We start from the raw sequence: 12966 nt of genomic DNA, 5'->3' as shown, positions 1-12966 counted from the left end.
ATACATATCAGTCACTTTGTGAGAGGGAGAAAGAATTTTTCTTTAGATAAAAAAATCTCAAAAGATGGTTCAAGTTTACCAAAAACAGATGGGTGCATTTGTCTGAAAAGTGAAAGACTGGCCCAACGTTGGTCAGCCCGTGGGCTGCCAGCACCAAAGGGCCTGTCCTCAGGTCGCTGTGCTGAGGATGGGAAAATGGGCTCCCGCTTGGGGTGAGGTGAGCAGAACTTCTCAGAGAAATGTTCTGACAGGAACTGCATTCTTTGGTGATTAAGAGCTGTAGAAACCTTTCTTACGTGTCTGAACATAAGCCATGCACTATGTTTCAACTAAAATAGTTGAAAAGAACTTTTCCAAGAGGTTATATCAGTCTATTTCTACATTACTATTCATCACCCCTCTATTTTAGTCCAACTGTAGCTTAGAGGTCCTCTCACGATGGGAAGTGGGGAGAAGGGGGTGCAGGAGGAGGTTTTATGGAGACAGCCCTGCTTTGGAACACCAACCTCCATCGCTCAGCCTGCTGGAGAACACTCCTTGCTGAACAGCCCAGTTCCTTCATCATTCTTGGAGCTGGATTTTTGGCTGGACTGCTTTAGACAAGCCTCCTTGCTTCTCTAAACCACAGGCTTCTGGTTTGTAGTATCTGGCTAAAAGCAAGAACTCGGCTGGACTTCTGCAGGTATTGGAATGAGGCCATGTGTGCAAAGCGCTGAGAATGGGGCTAGGCACATGACAGGCCCTTATCTAGCGATGCCCACCATCAGTACCATCCCCACCCAAGGGATCAGGCCCCTGAGCTGTTAACCTCGTGGGTGCAGGATTCTGAGGTGACCACAGAGATCCATGCCCTGTTATCATCTCTTCCTCTTGGGTGTGGGAGGAAGTCTGAATAAAATCTGCTGAAAGCTGTCATAATTTAGAGCTACAAGGAAGTGAATTCCACCACCAAGCAAGCTTAGAGGAGAACCCCACGCTCTAGGTAGCACACAACTATATCTTGATTTTTCACTGGGCAAGGAACCCACCCCACTGTATCTGGACTTCTGACCTATAGAACTCTGAGTTAATAGGTTAAACTACTAAATTTGTGACAATTGGTTACGTAGTGACAAAAAACTAATACAGAATTTGTAACCAGATGGACGACAGGGAGATGGGGTGATTTTTGTATGACCTGAACTGCATATGCCACTTATAGAATTTTTTCTACTGGGGATTCTGCATACAAGGAGTCAATCAACTACGGAAAGTCAGTTGGTTGAATCCACAGATGTGGAACCAGAGGATACAGAGGGGCACTGTAAGTTATCCTCAGATTTTCAACTGCACAGGATGAGTTGCTCAAGGGTCAACTGTCTAAGGTATTGTCTGGGGGCACTAAGCCTCCCCTTCTGGCCTGAGTTAGCATGATGGAAGGTGTTAGGTTAAGTGGACAGCCTTTATGGAGCTGTATGCTAATGACAATACCTAAAAACACTATTTACTGTAAACTTTAGTGTCCAGATGCTGGGAGGTAGTAGGGAGGGAGAAGGTGCCTCTCAAAGTCCCCACCTCTAATGCATAATGAGTCCTGGGCAACCAGGGCTGGCATTTGCTTATCCTCTTATCTCTGACACCTTTGCCACCTCCTTCACCTCTGACACTTTGGCAGCAGTCTACACTCTGCCTTTACTGCTGTCTGCAGGATGACCACCAGCTGACTCACTACTCCATCCTTGCTGCAGCTGGAAGGACAGACTGCAGCCTCCACCCACTGCAGAGAGGCAGTGGCCATTTGGGGTTTCAGTTAAGAGAGGGGTGAAATGGGTCTCTGGGAGGATGTAAGTCTACCTGTTTCTTAGCTGCCAAGGCCTGACCTCTTGATCACTTAGGTGGACATGATTGGGCCTATCAGGGCCAGGACAGCCAATTGAGAATATATCTATCTCTTTCAATGGCCTGTTTTAAGGCCTAGTGATTAGTCCCTTTTGTTGTTGCTGTTTCCAGTGATCTTAAAGGCAGGGAGGGTGTGAATCTACACAGATTGACTTGGAGAACAAGTCTTTGAAGGAAGCCCCCTCAGATGACCAGGGGCTAAGTCAATATATATAGTGATTCTCTAGTAAACCAGGGAGCCCAGGGTAAAACAGGTTAGCCAAGGAAGGTTGCATCTCCAGAAAAGCTTTGGGGCCAGAGAGAACACCTGCTTTTCTCACCCCGAGGTGCAAGGACAGATTCTTGGAGGTGTTATATCAACAAAGAGTTCTGGGATATGTTACATCAGAGGATGGTTGTTACAGAAGTTGTTATGTCAACAAGATCAATGATTATAAAAGGTGTCATGTCCATGAGGATAGCTGTCATGGGAAGTCTTGACATGGAAGCTGTTAAGTCAACAAGGACAGCGATGATAGAAGGTGTTCAGGCATCATGAAGAAGGTAAATGGACAATGATGGTCATTATGAAAGATGTTGCATGGACTAGGCCATTCTTGGCACTTGGATAGTCCCTGTGTTGGGACTAGTCAGTGACTTAAGATGTCAAAAATTCAGGGAGTTCGTGAAACACTAAATTGAGACAAAAATGATGAAATGGGGGTTGTAAGAAACAGCAAGTGAGGAGGAGGGGAATAAAACTCAGCTAGAAAATCTCAGCTGACAAGGTAGTAACCCTCATTCAGCTACATTTGTTGCAATAGCTGGTCTTCATTTACAGACCAATCATACATTGGAGGGTTGACTTTAAACACACTTTTTCGAGATATTGGATCATTTGGCAAGTGGTCTTTTTAGAGATGATGGGAGAACCTTTTAAAAATCAAAACCACTGGGCCTCCCTGGTGGCGCAGCGGTTGAGCACCGGATTGCGAAGCTGTCTGCAGCCTCTGCAGCGTGGGTTTGATCCCAGCCGGCCAGCGAGAATCCCACATGGCCTGGCAGACCTCTCCTGTCTCGCCCGCTGCTCCCCTCAGCAGTGTATTTCAGTCATCTGCCTGATCTGCTTTCCGCTCTGTCTCTGGTGAATCCTCTCACCCTCCCGTGCCTCTGGCCTGTACCCCGTTCTTGTATAAATAAATAAATCTTTTTTTTTTTTAAAAAAAAAAAGGCAAACCAGTGGTTTCCACAGGCCAGGGGGACAGGGACTGACTGCAGGAGGGTCTGAAGGAACTTTGCTGGGTGATGGACATGTCAGATCTCACCCTCACTAGGACTCATTGACTAGTACAAGTGAGATTAGTGGATCTGAAAGAGGGAGAGAGACCTGAACAATAACATCTCTCTCTCCTGCCTTTGAGTCTGGTGCCCTTGCCAAAGGCAACCCCTGACGCTGGTGTCTTGTGTGTCCCTCTGAAACAATGTAAGTGTGTGTGGACATGCCAACCCTGTTATCTCATTGCATCCTTGGCATGTGCCACAGTCACTGTTCAGAACGTTGTGCTTTCCTGCCCACAAAATATCTTGAGGGTCTCTCCTCAACAGCACACCTCAATCTGCAATGGTATCATTGTCTGATGGACCATAGTTTACTTAATCAGGCTTCTAACCAGAGCATTTGGGTTGTTTCCAGTCTCCAGTATCCAGGGCAAAGATCATAAGATGCTTATCTAGAGCTTCAGGGTGTCAGTGGGAGGCACCTTCCCCACTGCCCCAGGCTCTGGTGAGACTTGGATTCTATTCCTGCAGAGGCAGACACAGGGAGGTTGGAAGCTATTATTTTGAGGGCTCAGTTGAATTGGGGTGGGGTGGGCTTCTGCGAGGTGATCCAAGAAAAAAATGTTTTCTATGTTCTGACAAGTTGAGAACTCGCCTCTGACAGATTTAGCCCAAGGCAGGTGCTTGATAAAACAGTCAGCAACTTCCAGGATAGATGGGCCATCTTTTCCTTTCTCAGGAGGGATTAAAGGCAGCAGCCCTAGCAGGCTTGCGCTGGTTCCAGCTCCGGGTTCATGGCTTGCACACTCCAGCCCAGTCCTGGTGATGATACCTGCTCCTAAGGGTAGCTGTGATCCCCAGAAGCCCAGTGGGGTGTTCTCAATCATCTCTCAAGTGTAATTGAGCATGCCATTTAAGTAATATAAAACCAGTCTGATGAGTTCAGTGGCTAAAGAAAATGTGTGTATGTGTGTAGGAGTTCACTTGCAAACAAAGTTTAAAACTTTGTTCCAGTGTCGTTGTGAACAATTACTTGCCATTGTTAACCCACCACCTGATTCACTTCTAGAAAGGTCCCCAAAGATTCCTCTAGGTGCTCAAGTGGACTGCACTGGATAGTACCTCCAGTAGTGTAGAATAGCACAAGCCTGAACACCATATAAATGTCCCCCAAGAGGAAACCCAGTTACACAGATGGTAGCCGGGCATTTGGGTCCAGGTTGTCTGCTGTTTTCAATGTTCTTCTTGGGCCTGATTCAAATAATCAAAATAAGAACAATTCTCATTTATTAAGGAGTCTGTTTCATACCAGGCATTGTGCTCAGTGACTGACAGACTTGACTTCATCTGGACACCAGTCAATACAAGGTGCTGTTGTTCTTATTTTGTCACTAAGGACCCAGGGAGGTTAGGAACTTGGCTATGTCACCTAGTGGATTGAAACCAAGCTTTGCTCAACTCCAAAGCGGGCCTGAATGAGATTGTTTCCAAAAAGCTAAGGTAACTGTGGGTCCGGGGAGAGCTTTGCAAGTCCCCCCTACTCTGCCCCTTTTCCCCCACCAGTTTTCAGTCAAGATCCTGAGTCCTCTGAAATGAGTGGTCTGAGGAAACAGAAATGCAGCGGTGAACCTGGGGTCCCAAAGCACTGAAGAGACCTTGGGTCTACGTCAAGTCTTCACCTCTAGATCAATAACACATTGTCAAGAGTGGCAGAGCCTGCTTGTAGCTCCAGGTGCTATGGGGCGTTGCATGTGGCCAAGTGGGCAGACCTTAAAACAAAGACGACAGTCCTACTAAATCCCCACATGATCTTTGGACTCAGAAAGTTGACGAAACTCTTATTTCTAGAGACTATCTTTTATCACCATCCCAAACAAAGGCAGCAGATTAGCACCATGGACATTTTTGCAGAAATGGCACATTTCATTCAGAAGGCTTTGATTGTCATTTAAGGTAGGAGTTTTTGCATTGCATTTGAAACATCAAAAAAGTTATTTTGTGCCCATGGAACAGTTTTAATTTTTTTAATTATTATTTATTATTTAAATTTATTATTTAAAATTTATTATTTAAAGATGTCCACACTCTGAAGTGAAGTGTTTATAGCCTGGTAGTGATTATGACTGCAACGCATTTTAATCTGGCAGAATGAGCAGTTGTTCTCAGAGGGGAGCCTCTCCCTGGGGCTCCAATAAGGCTGTCAGCAGTGCCCTCGCTTGGGTTCCACTCAGGAGAGAGCTGAGCAATGCAGACTGAAGAAAGAATTTTCAATTTCATAGACATTTGTGCAGTGAATGTTTGCAAAGCAAATCCTGAAATTCTACTGTATTCTTTCACAAATTCAGCCTCACTCTTTAGAGAAAACAAACCAAACTCAATCATCTGAGTTGGGATGTTATAGAGCAATGTGCTTAAAAGGGGAGGACATGTTGGACAATAAAAAGGCCTTGTCGTCATGGCCGACAAACCGTCCATTGCACAGGGCACTGCTGATGCTTTCGGCATCACTACTTCCTTCCACTCTTTTTTCTTAAACTCATACTCGACACAACAGATACACAGCACGATCATGTGATTAGAGTCACACTGTGTGCACCACTTTCCACCCTGCTTCTGTTACTGTATCACAAGCAAGTCTCCTTCATTTCCTGGTTATTCCAGCAAACCCACCCCACCCCTATCCACTCCATCCTGGGCACACCTTTAAAGGTTGAGACCTATGGGCATGTTCTATGCCATAAAGAACCCAGGCCCTGGGTAAGGCAGAGAAGCAGACCACCAACCACCCAGGAGGTCTCCTCCACCATCTGCAGGGGCAGAGTTATGATCCCACCTGACAATATACATTGTCCCTTTTTTATCTTCCAGTTTTTCTAGTCTACACATGAAATCAACAGGGATTCTGGCTTTCTCTTCCCCCCTTTCTATCTGATTAACCTCAGAATTGGATCCAGAAGACTTGGACTTTAGAACTTTCTGCCCTTGCCACCTTCGAACAATGTGACTTGAAGTAGTCATCTAACTACTATAAGCTTTTTCCCTCTACTGGAAAGTCTCAGCATGAGGATTGACTTGGATTATTCATTGCTTTGTTTCACAGACATTTATTAAGGGACCCTATGTGCCAGGCACAGTTCCAGGCACAAATCTAAATTGGATCTGAGCCTCTCGAGGTGTTCACTAGCACAGGGGCCTCCAGGAAGTCCATAAATAAATGTTCATTTAAACCAGCTCATAAAACATCCGGGCTACAGGTTCCTTTGCATTGTTGAAACTCCTACATTAAAGATTGGAAAATTTAAGTCCAAAGAGGCGAGGCAACTTTTTCCAAGTTATAAAGCTAACACACCACAAGACTGGAAGTTACAACTGGTGTCTTGACTCTTAAGTCTGGTGCTCTTACCATTTTGCTTGCTGACTCATCAAATGGACAAAGCCAACATCTTCCTGGGTTCATATGTAGACATTTTAGTCTCCCTTCCAGTTAGAAGGGGCCATGCCACCGAGTTCTAGCCACTTGAATGGCAGCAGAACTGATGTGAAGAACTTCCATTCCTGCACCATAAAAACTTCCCATGTGTGATTCCTCATGCTCCTTTTTCTTCTGTCAGTTCAGTGAGGATGAACACAGAAGCCACACATTGAAGATGGCAGAGTCAAAATGTGGAAGGAGGTAGATCCCCCTATCAGTGTTCAGAATAGATACCCTCTTTGGTATCTTACAGGAGCAAGAAATAAATATCTCTTGTGTTTGAGCTATCCCATGCTTTTGTTCTGTGTGTCACAAAAGCTTAAAGTATGTTACATCTTAACTATTAGACTTAACAATATAAAAAGAAACAATTGCTTCTCAATGTAAACAGGAGGAATGACTAGAGCCCACACCTGTCCCATCTTCTTGAAAGTGTTCAAGGCATTCTGATATGCAAATCAAAAGAGAATAATTAAAAGGAAAGTAAAACATTCTCCCCTCACCTAGAATTTATGGTCAGAGGGGTGATTAAGAGCCTGTACTCTGAAATAAGATTGCCCAGATTCACAGATAGCACCCACTTATTAGCTGTGACCCTGGGCAAGTTTCTTCACTTCTTTGTTACTCACTTTTCTCCATTTGTTCCTTAAGACCTTCTATACAAAGCTTTTAACCCACTAATTCCTCCTATAAGAATTTTACCAATTGTCCATATATCTAACAAAGTCAGCTGCAAAGACAATGAGCTCTGCTTACAGTAACAAAAAACTACAAAATTCCACTACTAAGGGCTGGTTGAAGATAACATGACATCTCCATGACATGGAATATTATACAGCTGTCAAAAAAGAGCATGACCGCTCCATATATGCAATAGAATGATCACTAAGATGAACTGCTAGTTGAAAAAAAAAAAATCAAGACGCATACATCCTGTGCTATGCATATGTTACCATTTGTGTAAAGAAGGAAGGTGTATATACTTACAAACTTGTATCTGCATAAACTAGCTTAAGAACAATGTAGAAGTAACTATGGCTGCTTCTGAGTGGAGGTTTGGAGTCAAGGGTAAAGGGAAATCTCTGGGTTCCTGGAGCCAATTTCAGTGTATAGAGGGGAGGTTTCCCACACTACCAACAAGCAATTCTTGGATGTCAGCAGAGTGTCTGAGAATTTGGCTCAATTCTAATACTATTTACATGGAGATACTTCAGGTTCCCACAAGTGAAGAGTTCAGTTCTACAAGATGACAAGTGACTCCTCCCGCCCTCCCCAGGATGTTACCTGTACGTCCCACTGCCTAGGTATAAATCTGAGGTTCCCTCGACTTCCTCTTTGGGTTCTGGTAATTTGCTAGAGCGACTCAAAGAACTCAGGGAAACATTTTACTTACTAGATTACTGATTTATTATGAAAGGAACAACCAGACTCACTGGGCAGGGATAGGGAAAGAGCTCAGCGCCTCCACGCCTTCTGAGAGCCCCATTCTCCCAGTACCTCCACATGGTCACCAACTCAGAAGATCTCTGAACCCCTTCCTTTTTGGGGATTTTATGGAGGCTTCATTAAGCAGGCAGGATTTGTTAGGGGGAAAAGGATGTCCCAAAGCTAATTCCATACAGGCTTTGTGGACTCTACCCCCACCCCAGGTTAAAGCCAAAGACACTGGGAACCCCAAATCCCATCACCACCAAAGGGAAGGTGGCTGGGACCTGAGGGTGGGGTTAAGCAGCCAGGTGGATAGAAAAGGCAGACACGTGGGCTTTGGGGATCCCCATTTTTGGCTCTCGGCCAGCTCGCAGCGTCCGGCCAACTCTGAGAGTGACTTTGGGTTTCCAGGTCGTGGGATCGGGTAGGACGCATTAAAGACTTTATTTCCCTATTTTCTCCCTGAGTTGTACATTTTTCTTTTCTCTTGTAAATAAACCTTTTATTCCTTTTGTGTGTGTCTGTAGTAGAGTATTCACAAGTCCCTTTAAAGCGCGCGGGTGAGGACCCACAGCCAGGAACCCGTTTAACATCGGGGTTGCTCTATAACAGATTGATTAAATCACCGGCCACAGGCAATCAATTCAGCCTCCAACCCTCCCCACCCCCATTCCAACCTTTCAATCACAAGTTTGGTTCTCCAGGCAACCATCCATTCCTGGGTGATCTGGGGCATTCCAAAAGTTTAACATAACAAAGGACACCTTCCGTTTTTTTTTTTTACTACTTCGGAAATTCCTAGGGTTTTAGAAGCTCTGTGCTAGAGAAGGGAGAAAGACCAAAAAAAAAAAAATTTCTTCTTATAAATCACAATAACCACAGGAATATATAAGTGCTCTCCTCACACCACTCTGGGTTATTTGAATTTTTGTTATCATATATCTTTAAATCTTTTCCTAAACAGTTTTAAAATTTCTTGAATATTTAAAACACATACTCATTCCTAGAACAAGTATGGAGATAGCACTCAGTAAGCGTTGGCTGATTTTTGTAAATGAAAGATGTCTGGAGTGCAGCCACTGTCTCAACGAGGACTGTTATAGAGCAATCTCGATATTAAACGGGTTCCTGGCTGTGGGTCCTCACCCGCGCGCTTTAAAGGGACTTATGAATACTCTACTACAGACACATGCAAAAGGGTTAATAAAAGGTTTATTTACAAGAGAAAAAGAAATAAGGAAAATGTACAACTCAGGGAGAAAATAGGGAAATAAAGTCTTTAATGCGTCCTACCCGATCCGAGGACCTGGAAACCCAAAGTCACTCTCAGAGCTGACCGGACGCTCCGAGCTGGCTGAGAGCCCAAAAATGGAGAGAGCCCCCAAAGCCCACGTGTCTGCCTTTTGTATCCACCTGGCTGCTTAACCCCACCCTCAGGTCCCAGCCACCTTCCCTTTGGTGGTGATGGGATTTGGAGTTCCCAGTGTCTTTGGCTTTGACCTGGGGTGGGGGTGGAGTCCACAAAGCCTATATGGAATTTGCTTTGGGACATCCTTTTCCCCCTAACAGGACCACCAAACACTGTCTTCAAGAGTTCCGCTGTGCACTGGAGCTGGCTTCTGGAGGCCGAGTCCGGGGCCTCCATCTTAGCATCACCACACCACACCAGCTGGGTAATCCTGGGCAAGTGACAACACCTCTCAATGCTCCTCACTTAAGGATAGAGAGTTGACCAGCAGGTTTAATCAGCCACACCTCCTCCAGTTATACTTTTCCAGGAGAAAACAGCTTAGTTTTTATTACACAAACATTGTTGTACTTAAGTTACATGCACCAGTTATTTCTGGCCAGTGTCTACTTAGGAACCAGGTATGTTTACATCTCCAAACATAACACAACATTTTAAACAAAAGGTTGTACACAAAGTCTCAAATTACCCTCCACACCAGATAGTGCCAGGATGAAGTGGAGCTGGGGAGTATCAATAAAGGGGGTGGAGGTCTGCAGTAAAATGCTACACACAAAGCAAGTGTGTTAACACGCACAAAGCAACTGTGTGTAAAGATCCCTATAAGAAGCATGGCAGTCTAGAAGTGAGGTTTTCTGCATTTTACATTCAACAGGACTGATAATTCATGACATAGGGGTGTTTCCCTTCTTTCATTATGCTTTTGGAAATTGGAGGAGCTCAGGGACATTGTACAATGGATGGGCTGTTAATAGTTTTTCCCCATGAAATAAGAGGCTATAGGGCACTGGCTAGTATTTTCATGCAGAATATGTTTTTCAGCGATGGATTACCAATGAGATATGGGAGATGCTTACGTCTAAAACTACCCTACAGACACAATATGTGTTTGCTATGACAGTTGTAGCCAGGGACTAAAAAACCTGAAGTACTGAGTACAAACCCAAAGCTACACAGAAATGAGAGGGAGCTCGGCTCTCCTTGTAAGGTTATCTAGAATGTTGCCAGCTGCCCAGGAGAAGGTGATGGGCTAATTACAAGGTTGTAGGAAGTGGTTTGAAATAATTTGATTGTGAGATAATTTTTATAATTTTAGAATGATAATTAAAGGGAATGAACTTTTCTTAGTCATTCAGATGGACAGCCTTAGCCATGGGGATGAGCCAGGATGAGTAAACACATCATTTGATGTCTGCTCACATTTCTTGTGAGAACAGGGTCACTGACCTAGACTCTGGTATCCAAGAGTTCCTTGAAAAGCCACTAAACTGAGGTTTTCACAAGGCTGTGATTCCAACTCAAGCAGTCCTTCATTCTTGGAAGTTCTGGAGCTGATGGGAGAGCAATCTCACAGAAACACACCACACTGAGACTTGAGCTTCACCCCTCTGCTCAGCAGACACCAACTTCATTTTTATGCTGCAGTCTTTAAGACAGTCCAAGGATTTGTAAAACAAATCCCCAGTCACAGGGCTCTCTCCAACTTTCTCCATCCTTTTAGGGCAGACTCTAAGTAACTTCTCAAAGGCCACCACTGGTTAGGCCACCTCCACAGCTTTGGCAAAGCCATTGTTGCTTCAAATACAAAAGCCATAACCCTCGCTCCAGCCTGGCAATGAGGCCTCCCAGGGCCAGTTCCTGAGAACACAGGAATGATCTAAGAAAGTGAAACAGGCAGTTCCTGGGCTTCCTCCTATTTTACACCCAACCACCAACCAGGCTCCAATAGTCGAGAACTACCTGGTAGGAAGAAAATCCATCTGGGCAACTGGTGACTAAACTGGCAGCCACCAGACATGTAACAGAAGCCAGTTGAGGACCAACCCTCATTTTTGTCGTGAGCAAGCGTTTATTAGAGCTTACTCTTACTGGAAGATTGCCGGTTATCACAGGCCACTGTGACCCCCTCAAACATTTCCCAGAGTTTCAGGAAAGGCCTCAAATCAAGTTCTTACAAGCAGGCCATGTACTGTATCTTAATACTTCCAGGGCCTCGCAGGTACAGGAGGCACCTACCGACCTCTAGCCCCACGCCCCCCAGCAAGAATAGCTCGAAATTCATACACATCTCTGGACCATGCCCTCTGCCCCCTCCCCTGTGCTGTCAGAGTCCACTGCACACAGGTGAGGGGGAGCATAGAGACTCCCTGGCTCCGATCCCTGGCGCCCTTCTATTTAGCGCTTTCATTTTCGAATCAATATTCCTCAACTTGAGGAGAGCAGGAAAAGAGACGGAGGACCAGGAAAGAGGTGGTCTCCTGGGACATCCGGGGCCCTAAGCCACCGTTTTCTGGCACTTTCTCCTTGGTTAGGGGAGGAGATAGAGGGACGCTCCCTCCCCAGTCCCTGCCTGGGCGCTCCTGCGAATCCAGGTAAAGCCCCGAAGCCAGCGGCGCGCCACCTCGGGAGCATTTTTCCTTTCCTTGTCGGTCAGCACCCGGCTCTTGTCCCTGATCGCCGGTTCCCGGCTCGGAGACACTCCCACGTGGCGCGGTGTGCTCCCAGGGCGAGGTGCGTTCGGAATCCAGGAAGGTACGGCCACCTTGCCCGGCGTGGCCACCGCGCCCGACGCGGCGCGCCCTGGAGCCGGGCGCTTCCGGGGATCCTGCGCCCCCGACCGCGCGGTCCGCGTACCCCACCCTCCCAGCTCTGCAGCCTTCGCACTCTGCGTCCCTTCGGCCGCTCCCGGTCTCCCGGGCCGTCCCCGCCGCTCCGCGCCGAGCTGCCGCCGCACCGCACTTACCCATTCCGCGCAGCAGGCGCGCGGCGCCCAGCAGCAGGATCCCCAGCAGCGCGATCGTGGCCCCGCAATTCAGACCGGCCATGGCTCCGGGGCGCCTCGGCCTCGGCGGGGACAGAGACGGTGGCCCGTGGCTCGGAGCGGGGGCCGCGGGCGCCCAAGCCTGGCACCGGCAGCGCAGCGCTCCCCTCCGCTCCGCTCCGCTCCTCCCGGGCCAGCTCACCTGCGCGGGCGGACCTGCCCGGCTCCGCCCTGCGCCGCGGGAGCTCGAGCTGGCCGGGCCGGTCCCCTCCTCTCTTGCCTCCTCCCCTTCCTGCCCCAGCACCCGCCTCTCACGTCTAGGGTGCGGGAACTTGTCGCCACCTTTCTGGGCTAGTCCGTCCGCACAAGGCTGAGAATAATCTGGTGTTTTGTCCACGGGCGCAAAGGTCGCCCCTGGGGAAGCCAGCTCGCCGCCCCTTCGCTGTCGCTGTCTGGGAGATGAAGGAAGCCCGGTTGAGGCCCTTTCTGCGGCTCCCCACCCCCCGGGTCTCCTCTGTGCGCTCTTCGCTGCCGTGCGCCTGGGGCCAGAGGCTCCTGGACTTGAAAGCCAGGGCGACAGCGGCTCCCCGCGCGACGGCCAGCCTGGCGGGCTCCAGGCGCGGCACCTGAGGTTTTCTAATTCTTACAGCAAGCCTTCCACATCAGCGAGGAAACAAACTTGCTGAATTTCTCAAGCTGCCT

At 47.3% G+C, this 12966-nt stretch overlaps 1 protein-coding gene across 1 annotated transcript in view; it reads right to left on the bottom strand.

The window, feature by feature from the left end:
• The window catches only part of CDCP1 (CUB domain containing protein 1), a gene marked incomplete at both ends in the record, with an annotated part of 45139 nt that extends 32811 nt beyond the window's left edge, over positions 1-12328 (bottom strand). Inside the window, one exon of the mRNA XM_084247784.1 lies at positions 12247-12328. Within this exon, the coding sequence (XP_084103910.1) occupies positions 12247-12328 (82 nt within the window). The remainder of the gene's footprint in view (positions 1-12246) is intronic.
• Positions 12329-12966: the final 638 nt, after the last annotated feature.

Source organism: Talpa europaea (genome assembly GCF_964194135.1).
Source record: "Talpa europaea genome assembly, chromosome: 11".
Classification (NCBI taxonomy): domain Eukaryota; kingdom Metazoa; phylum Chordata; class Mammalia; order Eulipotyphla; family Talpidae; genus Talpa; species Talpa europaea.
This window is presented reverse-complemented; position numbering and strand designations above follow the sequence as displayed.